The following is a 16,788-nucleotide window of genomic DNA, read 5'->3' on the forward strand; positions in this document are numbered from 1 at the left end:
CTCCCAGCCCGGTAACAACACACAACAACAGCAGTCACGTTTTTGTATACCGTAAAGCAGTTCGTCTGCCGTAAACAGCAATGTTGTGACACTCTTAAACAGTACAATACTGCCATCTAGTGCATTTGATGAAAGCACTTTTGTGCGTGCCACACATCAATGCATCATCAGAGAGGGTGTTCAGCATGGTTAGAAAAATAGTGACAGAGAATAGAACAAGGATGGACAATTCAACCCTTAACTCAACAATGAGTAGATGAGTGTTATGTGTGTGTATAAGTGTAAATAAATGAACACTGAAATTCAAGTATTTATTTTATATATATATATATATATATATATATATATATATATATATATATATATATATATATATATATATATATATAATAAAATGTATATATATACGTATATATATAATAAAATAAATATATAATAAAATAAATATATATATATATACGTATATATATATATATATATATATATATATATATATATATATAGCTAGAATTCACTGAACGTCAAGTATTTGTTATATATATATATGTACTGTGTATATATATATGTCAGGCTTGGTAAAAGGATAGGACTCAGATGCAGAGTAGGGAATTTGGACAGGCTTTTATTTTGAAAACTTCCTTTCACCTCCCAAGTCAAGGATTACAATATCTATCTTTAACCAAAAACTAATCGGCAAAAAGGTTCCAAGAAAAAATAGCAACAACCAAAAATCACTCCAAACGGAGGAAAACACAAAAGCAAAGACAAACTATAATTGGCGCCGTATATGTTATAAAATGTATAAACAGAAAACGCTCCAACAGGAGGAAAAAACAAATAGCTATGAAAATTTCTACACTCACTAATCTAATAAAGTATTAACAAAAATAGTCACTCAAAAATTGAGGATAGAATGAAAAAATAACTGAAACTCACCACTTCGGTTGAATATACTAAATAACAAAAAGTCGCTCTGCTGAGGAGGAAGAAAGGAAAAATTCAAAATAGTAACAAAGGGGATTCAAGATCAAGGAACTTAATCACAAAATGAGGCAAGGCAAGACAAGGCATGGACAGGAACATGGATGCTAGAGAGCACGAATAGACGAAACAATCTGGCACAGAACAAAGGAAGGAGTGGGCTTATAAGACACATGAGGGCAATAGGGAACAGGTGGAAACAATTAGGGAATCGGGATGACGTCAGACTGATGACACAAAAGGAAGGGCAAGTGACCTGAAACGAGAGGAGAGTTACTTTTCAAACTAAAACATGCACATCACAAGACAGAAAAAACCAAGACAAGACATCCCTCACCGCGGTGTGACAATATATATATATATATATATATATATATATATATATGAAATACTTGACTTGGTGAATTCTAGCTGTAAATATACTCCTCCCCTTTTTAGCCACGCCCCCAACTACGCCCCCCTACCACCCCGACCACGCCCACCCCCACCCCCCTCCCCCCACCTCCCGAAATCGGAGGTCTCAAGGTTGGCAAGTATGCCAAGACCACACGTCTGCAGTGTCATCGGGATGTTTATATTCAGGAATGTCATGTTGTTCCAGACCACAGTAAACGTAACCCAGCTTGCATAGATTGTTATAAATCCATTCAAAGAAGACAGCCCGCCATTTCCTTTAAAAAAAACTCTGTAACTCTGATCAAATAAATAGACCGACATTAAATGTCCACTTGGCTTGAAAGTGTGACGCAATGCATTGTGGGTCTTGCTGGGCTCTGACTTGCTTATTTACATGGACAAATACAAGACTCTGGGCTTCATAGCAGTTGTGAGACGATCAAACATGACTTTTTAACGCCATCACCTGGTACATGTCGGTGTGTACACGGCATTTTCACACTGGTACGTTTGAATCAAACCGTGTTTTATTCGGTTACACACGTAGCATTTAGCAGGATGTTAGTGATACAGTCTTTTGGAAAAATAACTTTTCGTCGTGGGTAAGCACAAAAGTAAATGAGTATTTTTTTCAAAGAGGCAGCGTAGTGATCAATGCCTTTAAAAGTAACAATGGGTTAATTTTTTCGGAGAAAACAGCCAATGAAACGAGGCCGGGGGACGCATAAGAAATAAAAGACGCACAATTTGAACAAAGGACAAAGAGCCTTAATAGATTTTACATTCTTGAATTCTTCACCAGTTTAAAAACTAACTCCGTTGACGAGACATAGACAAGTTTGGCGGCACGTTTACCGTATTTTCCGGACCAAAAGGGGCAATGTTCGATCTTTTTTCATATACAAACCCCGTTTCCATTTGAGTTGGGAAATTGTGTTGGATGTAAATATAAACGGAATACAATGATTTGCAAATCATTTTCAACCCATATTCAATTGAATGCACTACAAAGACAAGATATTTGATGTTTAAACTCATAAACTTTATTTATTTTTTGCAAATAATAATTAACTTAGAATTTCATGGCTGCAACACGTGCCAAAGTAGTTGGGAAAGGGCATGTTCACCACTGTGTTGCATGGCCTTTTCTTTTAACAACACTCAATAAACGATTGGGAACTGAGGAAACTAAATGTTGAAGCTTTGAAAGTGGAATTCTTTCCCATTCTTGTTTTATGTAGAGCTTCAGTCGTTCAACAGTCCGGGGTCTCCGCTGTCGTATTTTGCACTTCATAATGCTCCACACATTTTCGATGGGAGACAGGTCTGGACTGAAGGCGGGCCAGGAAAGTACCCGCACTCTTTTTTTACGAAGCCACGCTGTTGTAACACGTGCTGAATGTGGCTTGGCATTGTCTTGCTGAAAAAGACGGCACTTAGATGGCAGCATATGTTGTTCCAAAACCTGTATGTATCTTTCAGCATTAATGGTGCCTTCACAGATGTGTAAGTTACCCATGCCTTGGGCACTAATGCACCCCCATACCATCACACATGCTGGCTTTTCAACTTTGCGTCGATAACAGTCTGGATGGTTCGCTTCCCCTTTGGTCCGAATGACACAATGTCGAATATTTCCAAAAACAATTTGAAATGTGGACTCGTCAGACCACAGAACACTTTTCCACTTTGCATGAGTCCGTCTTAGATGATCTCGAGCCCAGAGAAGCCGGCGGCAATTCTGGATGTTGTTGATAAATGGCTTTCGCTTTGCATAGTAGAGCTTTAACTTGCACTTACAGATGTAGCGACCAACTGTATTTACTGACAGTGGTTTTCTGAAGTGTTCCTGAGCTCATGTGGTGATATCCTTTAGAGATTGATGTCGGTTTTTGATACAGTGCCGTCTGAGGGATCGAAGGTCACGGTCATTCAATGTTGGTTTCCGGCCATGCCGCTTACGTGGAGTGATTTCTCCAGATTCTCTGAACCTTTTGATGATATTATGGACCGTAGATGTTGAAATCCCTAAATTTCTTGCAATTGCACTTTGAGAAACGTTGTTCTTAAACTGTTTGACTATTTGCTCACGCAGTTGTGGACAAAGGGGTGTACCTCGCCCCATCCTTTCTTGTGAAAGACTGAGCATTTTTTGGGAAGCTGTTTTTACACCCAATCATGGCACCCACCTGTTCCCAATTAGCCTGCACACCTGTGGGATGTTCCAAATAAGTGTTTGATGAGCATTCCTCAACTTTATCAGTATTTATTGCCACCTTTCCCAACTTCTTTGTCACGTGTTGCGGGCATCAAATTCTAAAGTTAATGATTATTTGCAAAAAAAAAACAGTTTATGAGTTTGAACATCAAATATGTTGTCTTTGTAGCATATTCAACTGAATATGGGTTGAAAATGATTTGCAAATCATCGTATTCCGTTTATATTTACATCTAACACAATTTCCCAACTCATATGGAAACAGGGTTTGTATAAAGCGCACCGGATTATAAGGCGCATTAAAGGAGTCATATATATATATATATATTTTTTTTTTTCTAAATGTAAAACACTTGTGGTCTACATAACATGTAATGGTGGTTCTTTGGTCCAAATGTTGCATAGATGATGTTTTACAGATCATCTTCAAGCCGCTTTCTGACAGTCGCTTCAGGATGCGCCGTTTTGTGGGCGGTCTTATTTACGTGCCTCACCTTTGACAGCGTCTTCTCCCCGTCATCTTTGTTGTAGCGGTGTAGCGTGCAAGGACGGGAGTGGGAGAAGTGTCAAAAGATGGCGCTAACTGTTTTAATGACATTCAGACTTTACTTCAATCAATAACGGAGCAGCATCTCCTCATCCGTGGCTCACTAGTGCAACAACAACAACGCCGGAACTCTCTAATAACTAAAGTTCCTTGGGTGAATAATGTAAACTCACGACACCTGTTTGTTTTAGCGCTTTCATGGCGAGTTCACTGACCGATATAAGTAAGAACTTTACACTACTTTATATTAGAAATGGCAACAATGGCCCATAACAAGAAGATAGAGAAAAAGAAGAAGCTTATCGACTACGGTGTCAGCACGGACTACAAAGGTGGATGCGCACAAATTTTCAGGACTTATGCAGATCCCAAATACAGATCAGCAGGTACTAGAAGGTAAAAGTTGCTTTTTTATAATATTGCGAAACAAAACGCCACATAAAATGTCTTACCTTATACACATAGAAGCATAGTACAAACCATTAAGCGGTGAGGCTTCATAGCTTACCAAAGTCGTACTAAAACATTTTGATACATTTTTGAGCGCCGTGTATAATGTTCTATATTTTCAATGGAACATATAACATTTTGGTGTTTACTTGAGTCATATTGCAGTCTACACATATCTCTTATGAGGAAGCAGTGCCTGGGGAATCTGTGGTGGACTCTTCTATTTCTGGGGCTGAGGTTGCTGAGGTAGTTAAAAAGCTCCTCGGTGGCAGGGCCCCGGGGGTGGATGAGATCCGCCCGGAGTTCCTCAAGGCTCTGGATGCTGTGGGGCTGTCTTGGTTGACAAGACTCTGCAGCATCGCGTGGACATCGGGGGCGGTACCTCTGGATTGGCAGACCGGGGTGGTGGTTCCTCTCTTTAAGAAGGGGAACCGGAGGGTGTGTTCTAACTATCGTGGGATCACACTCCTCAGCCTTCCCGGTAAGGTCTATTCAGGTTTACTGGAGAGGAGGCTACGCCGGATAGTCGAACCTCGGATTCAGGAGGAACAGTGTGGTTTTCGTCCTGGTCGTGGAACTGTGGACCAGCTCTATACTCTCGGCAGGGTCCTTGAGGGTGCATGGGAGTTTGCCAAACCAGTCTACATGTGCTTTGTGGACTTGGAGAAGGCATTCGACCGTGTCCCTCGGGAAGTCCTGTGGGGAGTGCTCAGAGAGTATGGGGTATCGGACTGTCTGATTTTGGCGGTCCGCTCCCTGTATGATCAGTGTCAGAGCTTGGTCCGCATTGCCGGCAGTAAGTCGGACACGTTTCCAGTGAGGGTTGGACTCCGCCAAGGCTGCCCTTTGTCACCCATTCTGTTCATAACTTTTATGGACAGAATTACTAGGCGCAGTCAAGGCGTTGAGGGGATCCGGTTTGGTGGCTTCAGTATTAGGTCTCTGCTTTTTGCAGATGATGTGGTCCTGATGGCTTCATCTGGCCAGGATCTTCAGCTTTCGCTGGATCGGTTCACAGCCGAGTGTGAAGCGACTGGGATGAGAATCAGCACCTCCAAGTCTGAGTCCATGGTTCTTGCCCGGAAAAGGGTGGAGTGCCATCTCCGGGTTGGGGAGGAGACCCTGCCCCAAGTGGAGGAGTTCAAGTACCTCGGAGTCTTGTTCACGAGTGAGGGAAGAGTGGATCGTGAGATCGACAGGCGGACCGGTGCGGCATCTTCTGTAATGCGGACGCTGTATCGATCCGTTGTGGTGAAGAAGGAGCTGAGCCGGAAGGCAAAGCTCTCAATTTACCGGTCGATCTACGTTCCCATCCTCACCTATGGTCATGAGCTTTGGGTTATGACCGAAAGGACAAGATCACGGGTACAAGCGGCCGAAATGAGTTTCCTCCGCCGGGTGGCAGGGCTCTCCCTTAGAGATAGGGTGAGAAGCTCTGTCATCCGGGGGGAGCTCAAAGTAAAGCCGCTGCTCCTCCACATCGAGAGGAGCCAGATGAGGTGGTTCGGGCATCTGGTCAGGATGCCACCCGATCGCCTCCCTCGGGAGGTGTTTAGGGCACGTCCGACCTGTAGGAGGCCACGGGGAAGACCCAGGACACGTTGGGAAGACTATGTCTCCCGGCTGGCCTGGGAACGCCTCGGGATCCCCTGGGAGGAGCTGGACGAAGTGGCTGGGGAGAGGGAATTCTGGGCTTCCCTGCTTAGGCTGCTGCCCCCGCGACCCGACCTCGGATAAGCGGAAGAAGATGGATGGATGGATGGATGGACGTATCTCTTATGTGTGACTGCCATCATATTTTTCAGGTTTTTCCTGAGGGAACTCTCCTGAAGGAATCAATAAAGTACTATCTATCTATCTATTGCAGTCTACACAGAACGCGTATGTGTGACTGCCATCTACTGGCCACACTTATCATTTCACCATGTACCAAATAAAATGACTTCGAGGTCGGTAAGCACAACCAAAATTATTCCGTACATCGGGTGCACCGGGTTATAAGGCACACCGTCGAGTTTTGATAAAATGAAAGGATTTTAAGTGCGCCTAATAGTCCGGAAAAATTGCTTTTCGTCGTGGGTAAGCACAAAGGTAAATTGACTGTTATTTTCAAAGAGGTAGCATAGTGATCAAAGTGTTTAAAAGTACCAATGGGTTTGTAGTTTCGGAGAAAGCTGGCTGTTATGTGACATTCATCCCCCGCTGTTGCCATTTCCAATATAAAGTAGTGTAAAGTTCTTACTTATATCTGTCAGTATACACGCCATGAAAGCGCTAAAACATACCGGTGTAGTGAGTATACATTATTCACCCAAGGAACTTTAGTTATTAGAGAGTTCCGGTCGGACGTTTTTTTTCACGAGACACATTTCCGGCGTTGTTGTTGCACTAGTGAGCCACGGATGAGGAGATGCTGCTCCGGGGGACACATAAGAAATGAACGACGTAGATTACGCACAATTTGAACAAAGGACAAATAAAAACCGACTCCGTTGACGAGACACAGACACGGTGCTGCCGGTTTACTCGATTCAAATCTCTGGCGCAACGCTCAAACGAGTCAATTCCACCATTTTTCCAGGCGGTGAGCCTTCGGGATAGGTGCAGTTTATCTCTGTACGGTCCCTTATTTGTACGATCCATTTTAATCCAGTTTGTTGCTCGCTCTCATATTGTAAACAAAGCCTTTGCCCAACAATGCATTGCAAAAATAATGTGGCCTTCTGAGCCCTTAGAAGACACTGTTTTTTTTGGAATATAAAACAGAAATAATAGTCAAGGGAAAAGTTCAGCTCCCCGGTCCCTAGCTTTCTGAAAATGTGGCCCCCAAAACATTTTAGTTGAATATCCAAGGCCTAGATGTTTTGATGCTTTAAACTCCAAACATGTTAGAGCATCCAGTGTAGTTGCAACCTCTGGCACAAACACCAAGACGATGGTAGCAACCCTCCTCCACCTGTGGACCAAATACATCTACCTGTGGTTATTGTCTCTCATTGACTATTTCTATTTGTTCTGTCTTTGGTTCACCTTTGTCATAGTCCAGAATGAGTTGTTTTGGGTTTTGTTTGCTGTTCATTGTTGACATTTTAGCAAACTAGTTAAGACAAATAAGAAAAGGTATTTTCCTCCCTATATACAGTGGAACCTAAACTTACGAACTTAAGTGGTTCTTGAAAATGGTTCGCAAACTGAAAGGTTTGTATAGTGAAGCAAAGTTTCCCATAAGAAAGAATGTAAGCCTGAATAATTGGTTCTAGCTAGAGATGTCGGATAATATCGGCCGATAAATGCTTTAAAATGTAATATCGGAAATTATCGGTATCGTTTTTTTATTTTTATTATAGGTATCTTTTTTTTAATTTTTTTAATTTTTTTTTATTAAATCAACATAAAAAACACAAGATACACTTACAATTAGTGCACCAACCCAAAAAAACACCTCCTCCTCATTCACACTCATTCGCACAAAAGGGTTGTTTCTTTCTGTTATTAATATTCTGGTTCCTACATTATATATCAGTGGTTCTCAACCTTTTTTCAGTGATGTACCCCCTGTGAAATTTTTTTTTAATTCAAGTACCCCCTAATCAGAGCAAAGCATTTCTGGTTGAAAAAAAGAGATAAAGAAGTAAAATATAGCACTATGTCATCAGTTTCTGATTTATTAAATTGTATAACTGTCATGACTTGGTCCTGGGGTTTAGTTTTTCTCGAAGGCAACGGAAAGTTGGCTCGGGCGAGACGGGAATGCAGGTACATTTTTATTTAAACATTGGCATGGACAAAAAGGAGCAGCGTGAACGATGGACATGAAAAAAGAGTCAGAAATGTGCAGAAGCATAAATGTGGAGAATGTCACCAGAAAGACAAACTGAAAAACAATGAACTTAAATACTACAGACATGATTAACGAAAACAGGTGCGTGACTCAAAACGTGAAACAGGTGCGTGACGTGACAGGTGAAAACTAATGGGTTATCATGGAAACAAGACAAGGGAGTGAAAAGCCAGCAACTAAATAGTCCAATAATTAAACAAAACATGACTAAGACAAAACATGATTACACAGACATGACAATAACAGTGCAAAATATTGCTCATTTGTAGTGGTCTTTCTGGAACTATTTGGAAAAAAAGATAGGTTTTTTTATTTATATTTTTTTAAAGGATTTTTGAATTGTTGCTATTTATAGAATATTTAAAAAAAAATCTGACGTACCCCTTGGCATACCTTCAAGTACCCCCAGGGGTACGCGTACCCCCATTTGAGAACCACTGTTATATATCAATATATATCAATACAGTCTGCAAGGGATACAGTCCATAAGCACACATGATTGTGCGTGCTGCTGGTCCATTAATAGTACTAACTTTTAACAGTTAATTTTACTCATTTTCATTAATTACTAGTTAATTTATTTGTCTTATTTTATTTTATCAATTTTTAAAAAAAGGACCTTATCTTCACCATACCTGGTTGTCCAAATTAGGCATAATAATGTGTTAATTCCACGACTGTATATGTCTGTATCGGTTGATATCGGTATCGGTAATTAAAGAGTTGGACAATATCGGAATATTGGATATCGGGCAAAAAGCCATTATCGGACATCCTTAGTTCTAGCCTTGACAAAAGTCCATATTTTAGTAAAAAAACACACACTTTAAAGACAGTATAAAGTGTATATATCGATTTTCCGGACTATAAAGCGCTGCTTTTTTTTACGCTTTGAACCCTGCGGCTTATAAAACGGTGCGGCTAATTTATGGATTTTTCTCCGCTAATGGACATAATGTTATGTTTTCACATACGCCGGCAGGGACACTGAAACGATGTGTTACTGTTTGTGCTATGGCGCCATCTTTTTGGATACGTTCGCTCACTGCAGGCGCTTCCGGTTGACTATGTACTTCCTGTTTCTGCTTCAAACCAGATGTAAAACCATCCGTAGCGTTTCTGCTCGAAAGGATTCTTCATTCATCACTCCAAGCAACGTTTGTAAGTTTTACAATATAACTAAAACAATTCATGCTGACTAAACCGTTCCATGAGTGATGTCTGTAGGAGTGTTTTCATGCACATTTGTACGTGCTATCGTAATGTAATCAAGCTATCATCATTAGCATTAGCTAGTATGCTAGCAGGTGTCTGTGTTAGTATTAACTTACAACGGCAATTTAATTGTATTGTTCCTCAGTAAGTTATTGTAAGTTATTGAGTCTGTTTAGCTGACTGGAGAGCTATCTTCCACAGCTAGTGGGTCCATGACCATAACTTCTGTTTTGTTTGATCCGCCGTTTTACTGCCGTGTTACAGACACCGTTTTGAAACGATTAAGTTATGTAAGTAAATATCACATTTCACAACGTATATATCTGAGCCTTATAATCCGGTGCGGCTAACATATGGAAAATATCAAATGTGGTGGTTGCGGCTTAAATATGGGTGCGATTTATAGCCCCTAATTTACGGTATACTATTTATCAAACAAACATAACAAGAAGGTAACGGATCAACAATCTCATTACAGTATTATCCAAACAACACAACGTCAGTGGGAAACACAAACACACAAAAGTCGCCCTGGTGCTCTTTTAAAAACATTAACAACCATGTTGCCTTGTGTCGGCAAATATTTGTGGCATGCAAGTGAGAAGAGGAGTTGAATGATGTTGATGAATGCAGACAGAGCGAGGTAGAGAGAGAAGTGGCAGTATTTTACTCAGCCGGTACCTCTCCTCTCGTCCTCTTGTGTTGGTCTCACTGGGACCAGGTTGAGCTTCACTAGGTCATCCCTGCACCAGGAATCTGTCCAGCATGTCTTGTTTTTTTAATTTGTCTGTATTGGCGCATGATGTTGTCATTATTGCGTAATCCTTAGAAATTATGAGTTTTTAAGTCCACAGCAAATCCCTCCTTCTTTCCAGTCTGGAGTTTTACTTTTTTGGACCCATATTGAGTAACAAAATTAACAAAAATTGTTGAATTGCCAGAAAATAAACACACCCTGAAGATGGGCGAGCGAGTAAAGGACTGTGTAAACAGGATGTGACATAGGGGGCTCTTATAAATGACTGAATAAAGCGTTCGTATACCGAGGAATATTTGGTGCGATGTAAAGGTTCGTAAACAGAAAAGGTCGCAAATAGAGGGGTTCGTAAATCGAGGTTCCACTGTATATCCGTGGGCTATCATAGCATTAATGATAAATAGTCACAACTAGTACACACAAATATATTTTGTCACATTTAAGTCCACTCACATGCGATACTGTATGTGTGAAGTGTGCCTCCTTTGATTATGTTTTACCCAAGTCCGTGTTGCCTGTAGTCTTAATGTGTCCCCCCCACCCCCTCTCACCCTGTTTCCGAGAAGAAGAGACCATGGAGGCTCTTACAGCTGAATACGAAGAGGTGGATGATGATGATGAGGATGATGAGGAGGATGATGATGAGGAGGAGGAAAGTACAGAGGCAGCTATTGATGAGCAGCAATGGAGCGGGGAAGAGCTTGACCTGGACAGCCCCCGAGCTGAACCTTTAGAACAGGCAGAGGGCGTAGACAAGGACCAGGATCTAGACCTGGGGCCGGGCGAAGCAGCTAGCGCTGCGGCAGAGAGCTCTATGGACATAGAGGAGGAAGAGGAGGATGATGAGGGTGAGGAGAGCCCTGAGACAGGTGTGTCCTCCCCTCTGCGCCCCCTCCCTGCCTGCATGTTCACGGCTTGTCACTGTTTATCAACGCCAGCTGTGGAGGATGGCAGCGTTTTTTTCAGCTGGAATGGCAACTCACTGCTGTGTCTGCCAGGCAACACAGGCTTTGGTGGGAAAAGTCACGTTATTTTCACTTCAAAGTGGTTACATTGTTATGTTTTTTTGTTTTTTTTTGCTCTTTTCGGGGGCTGGCTCTTGTGCACTGGTCTGATTACATGTTGCTCCCGCAATCATGCTTATTATCGGCAGCTGCAAGCTTTCAGGATTCTCATGTTTACACTGATGGCTTGGTGCTGGTATGCCCGTATATGGCATTCTGTAACCTTTACCTTTCTCACATGAATCACTCTTTGGTAGGATATTTGATGTCGACTCTTGTTTTTTCAAAATTTTAATTCAAAAAACGATGTTGTGAACCAAGAACCATGTTTAATCAACATGTTTTTATCAAAAGACCAAGTCATCTGGTTTAGGTTTGTTCATTGTCAGTTGGTCGCATATTAAATGTTCGTCATTCACAGGCAAGCTTCAACTGTAAGAATGGCATTCGGTGTTTCTAATATAACATTTTGCATGGATTTCCATTTCAAAAATGATTGTTTTCCATCAGTCCACCTGACAGTTGCCTCATGCCGGTGCTCTCCCATACCATGCCATAGTTCCATCCATCTCTGACTTGATGGACCTCATTCTGTCGCCGTTCTTCTTCAGTGATGGCCGTTTCATTGTGCTGTAAGTTCCCGAGGAGAGCTTTGCTTGTTTCCCGCCTTTCCATTACCTAGCTAAATGACTATCAGAGCATGCCAAAGCAAAATCTTTCATGTAGTGTCCGTAACGGCCAACTTCCAGATGTTCTTTCAGCTGTGAAGATGGACTCAGAAAAAACTGCGAGTGTGAAAAGTGGTTCCATGAGCCCAGACAGCATCGGATCTGAGAAACATCCGGAGGAGCTTGTCGAGCCCCAGAGCCAGGGGTTCTTCGCTGGAGAACGAGTTGTACCAGAAAGTCCCACCATTGATACGCCGTCCTTTATACCTCCTGCTGTTCAAAACCAAGCCAAAGAATCTGCCAAATCAATCACCCTTCAGCCTGTTTATGGTGAGCCCCTCACCGTGTCAGAGAAACAGCCATCGGTGGAGGTGGTGGAGTTCAGCAGCTTTGGTGGCCCATCTGAATTATCCTCAATAGGAGCCAACGTGGAAGGAGGAAACTTGACCGGTGATGCAGTGTCAGCATATTTTGAAACATCGGCCACTGACGTTCATGTGGCTCCCCAGAGCAAAAGCGAGGGTTATTATGAACTGAGCAGAGTTGATGAAGAGAACAAAACCAGTGATTCCAAGTCACAGGAGATGCAGGATAGTGGTGACGTTCGAAAGGCAGAAGAAACACACCTTTTCTCAGTTTCTGACAAAAGTAATGACTCCAAGCTTTCCCCAGGTAAACTGGCTTTGGAGCAAAGGAGCTACTCCCTAAACATTACTATCGGCGCATTGGATCAAAGTGGTCAGTGCAGAATGAGGAACTTTTCCCCATTGGCCACGGATATCATGTCATACACCAGCGGAAGTCTTGATGAGACCGCAGACTACCTCCCTATCACCACTCCCTCCGGAGAGAAGCCACCTCCTTTTCCTCCACTGATACTGGAAACCGCAGCATCAATCACTTCAGATTCTTCATCTCCACCCCGGATGGCCGAGGAAGTTTTAGACCCCAGCCAAGGACCTGAGTCACCGCAGCCGTGCGAGAGAAGCCCTAACAACGCAGTCATGGCCCAGGACTTGCCTGAGATGCTTGATCTTGCCGGGAGTCGCTCCAGGCTGACGTCTGAAGACGCCGATCCAGAAATCGTACGGAGAAAGTCAATTCAAGCGGATGTTCCTATTTTTTCGGATGACTCACTGGTGAGCTTTGTCTCAGGTGAACACAGTCCTGGAATCCAAAAGAGTGACAGTCAGCTAGAAGAGTTGGGCTATTGTGTGTTTAGTGAATACTCTGGGCCTATGCCATCCCCCGCAGATTTGATTAGTCCAACCAACACTTCTGCACAGATCTTTACCCCCTCTGTTCTTGTGGAGAAAGTTGCTGAACAAGCCCGGAAACTAGCAGTGCGAGACGCGTCTGAGGAAGATAAGAGCTTGACTCCTGGGGAAGTGGTCAGTGAGGAAAAAGAGAAGGCGGCAAGGAAAGATTCTGCTGAAGAAGAAGATCAAAAGGACACGAATGACCAGCTGAATGAATCAGTAAGTAAGGAGGTGAGAAGATCTGCCCTGCCAGGCGAGTCCTTTGTGACACCGACTGTCACTGTGACTTTAGAAGAAGATGGCAGCTCGGGAAGTGAGACAGAGCGTCAAGCTAGTGCCGAAGGCTCCGCTTCTGAAACTGAGATCGCTGACTATGAGCGGCAGATCCGCAAACTGGAGATGGAAGACCGGCCTCTCAGTATGGAGGAGGAACGAGAGCTGCAGGAACTCCGGGAGAAAGTGAAGCTGGTGCACCAAGAAGCTTATGAGGAGGTAGATGCTGAAGATGTGTACCAGTTGACGGGAGTAGCCAAAGATCGCATTGCAAGGCCTGTAAAAACGTCACCCACTTCCTCTGTGGAAAGTAATATTGACGACGACAAACTGCTCTCGCCAGTGCTCTCACCGTCCAAGCTCAAACAAAAAGAACTTTATGGCTCCCCTAAAAGATCAGTCTCACCTGTGTTAGCAGCAACCAAAGATGCAAAAGAGGACTCTGATAGAAAAATGAGAGAACAGAAAGAAAAGGAAGCAACTGAAAAGAAAGTAAAGGATGAGAAACAGGAAGCAGAGAAAATAGTTGGAGAAGAGACAGAACAGAAGCCGAATGAAATCAAAGACAAAGAAGAGGCAGGAAAGATGAAAATGGAAGTAAAGGAAACGGAGAAAGAGCAGGAGATGAAACAGAAAGAAGAGAGAGAGAAAGAGGATAATGAGGTAAAAGAAAAGGAACAGAGAGAGATGATTGCGAAAAAAAGGATAGAAGAAGAGGAGAGGGAGCAGAAAGAAAAAGAAGAGGCAGAAAGAATTGAGAAAGAAAGGAAAGAAAACGAGACAAGGGAGCTAAGAGAAAAAGAAGAGGCAGAACGAATTGAGAAGGAGAGAAAAGAAAAGGAAGAGAAGGAACTAAAACAAAAGGAAGAGAGAGAAAGAGAAGAGAAGGAGTTGAGGGAGCTGAAAGAAAAAGAAGAGAGAGAAAGAAAAGAGGAGGAGGAGAGGGAACTGAAAGAAAAGGAAGAGAAAGCAAGAAAAGAGAAGGAGGAGAGAGAACTGAAAGAAAAGGAAGAGAAAGCAAGAAAAGAGGAGGAGGAGAGGAAACTGAAAGAAACGGAAGAGAAAGAAAGAAAAGAGAAGGAGGAAAGGGAACTGAAAGAAAAGGAAGAGAAAGCAAGAAAAGAGAAGGAGGAGAGGGAACTGAAAGAAACGGAAGAGAAAGCAAGAAAAGAGAAGGAGATGCTGACAGAAAAGGAAGAGAAAGAACGGAAGGAGAAAGAGGAGAAGGAGATTAAAGAAAGAGAAGAGCAGGAAAAGGTTGAGAGAGAAAGGAACGAGAAAGAAGATCGAGAAGAGAAAGGAAAGAAGGAGGCAGAAGAGAAGCAAAGAAAAGAAAGGGAGGAGAAAGAGTTGAAGGAAAAGGAGGAGAAGGTCCAACAGGAGCTGAAAAAGGCTGAGGAGATAAAGGCGGTGGCTAGCGAGGAAGGTGAAGATGAGGAGTTAGCGAGAGGACCTGAGGTCACTGAGACTTGTGCTGCCATCGAGTCTGTGGTCACCGTAGAAGACGACTTCATCACTGTGGTCCAGACCATCGATGAAGCAGAAGAACCGGGTCACAGTGTTCGTTTCTCGGCTCCACCTGAAGCTGAAGTCCTCTGTATCCCTGGTGGGGAAGAGGAAGAGGAAGGGGAAGACCAGGAAGAAGAGGAGGAGTCAGTGGAGTTGGTCCAGGAGGCCGACGTTGAGGCTGCAAGCTTTGAAGAAGTTTGTGAAATCCCTGACAACCTCGCATCTCCTGGGCGGGAAGCTCCGACTGAAGGTCTGACAGAAAGTTATGACAAGGATGAAACCACCATGGACGACTCCATCTTGGACAGCTCCTGGGTGGACGCACAAGGTGAGGACTCGGTTCGTGGCTTTCATGATGTCTGTTAAGGTTCGATTGATTGATTGATCGAGACTTTTATTAGTAGACTGCACAGTACAGTGCATATTCCGTACAATTGACCACTAAATGGTAACACCCCAATAAGTTTTTCAACTTGTTTAAGTCAAGGCTGCCCTTTGTCACCGATTCTGTTCATAACTTTTATGGACAGAATTTCTAGGCTCAGTCAAGGCGTTGAGGGGATCTGGTTTGGTGGCTGCAGGATTAGGTCTCTGCTTTTTGCAGATGATGTGGTCCTGATGGCTTCATCTGGCCAGGATCTTCAGCTCTCACTGGATCGGTTCGCAGCCGAGTGTGAAGAGACTGGGATGAGAATCAGCACCTCCAAGTCCGAGTCCATGGTTCTCGCCAGGAAAAGGGTGGAGTGCCATCTCCGGGTTGAGGAGGAGATCTTGCCCCAAGTGGAGGAGTTCAAGTACCTCGGAGTCTTGTTCACGAGTGAGGGAAGAGTGGATCGTGAGATCGACAGGCGGATCGGTGCGGCGTCTTCAGTAATGCGGACGCTGTATCGATCCGTTGTGGTGAAGAAGGAGCTGAGCCGGAAGGCAAAGCTCTCAATTTACCGGTCGATCTACGTTCCCATCCTCACCTATGGTCATGAGCTTTGGGTTATGACCGAAAGGACAAGATCACGGATACAAGCGGCCGAAATGAGTTTCCTCTGCCGGGTGGCAGAGCTCTCCCTTAGAGATAGGGTGAGAAGCTCTGCCATCCGAGGGGAGCTCAAAGTAAAGCCGCTGCTCCTCCACATCGAGAGGAGCCAGATGAGGTGGTTCGGGCATCTGGTCAGGATGCCACTCGAACGCCTCCCAAGGGAGGTGTTTAGGGCACGTCCGACCGGTAGGAGGCCGCGGGGAAGACCCAGGACACGTTGGGAAGACTATGTCTCCCGGCTGGCCTGGGAACGCCTCGGGGTCCCACAGGAAGAGCTGGACGAAGTGGCTGGGGAGAGGGAAGTCTGGGCTTCCCTGCTTAGGCTGCTGCCCCCGCGACCCGACCTCGGATAAGCGGAAGAAGATGAAGATGAAGATGATGAACTTGTTTAAGTCGGGGTCCACGTTAATCAATTCATGGTTGGGCTGATCACTTCTGATCTAAAACTGTTTTAGGTAGAAGTCTACTCCAAAAACTAATCGTACTCAAACCAAATCAATAATTCCCATAAGAAATCATTTGGGTCCAATCCAGCCCTTCAAAACACGTCCAATGGAGAATTATGATAGTTTACATGCAGAAAATTGATAAATGAACATTGAACATCACTTTCACCGTTATGAAGACACTTGTTGGC

General features: G+C 43.5%; 1 protein-coding gene across 4 annotated transcripts in view; it reads left to right on the forward strand.

Moving 5' to 3' along the window:
* Positions 1–16,788, forward strand: part of map2 (microtubule-associated protein 2) — a 305,408-nt gene that overhangs the window by 231,599 nt on the left and 57,021 nt on the right. For 3 of the 4 annotated variants that reach the window (XM_072914441.1, XM_072914442.1, XM_072914440.1), the window contains exons 8-9: positions 10,972–11,274; positions 12,171–15,446. In XM_072914441.1, the coding sequence (XP_072770542.1) occupies positions 10,972–11,274; positions 12,171–15,446 (3,579 nt within the window). Of the gene's footprint in view, positions 1–10,971; positions 11,275–11,569; positions 12,042–12,170; positions 15,447–16,788 lie in introns of those variants that run through there. The other variant, XM_072914443.1, reaches the window with a different exon arrangement.

Source organism: Nerophis lumbriciformis, linkage group LG13 (assembly GCF_033978685.3).
Source record: "Nerophis lumbriciformis linkage group LG13, RoL_Nlum_v2.1, whole genome shotgun sequence".
Classification (NCBI taxonomy): Eukaryota; Metazoa; Chordata; class Actinopteri; order Syngnathiformes; family Syngnathidae; genus Nerophis; species Nerophis lumbriciformis.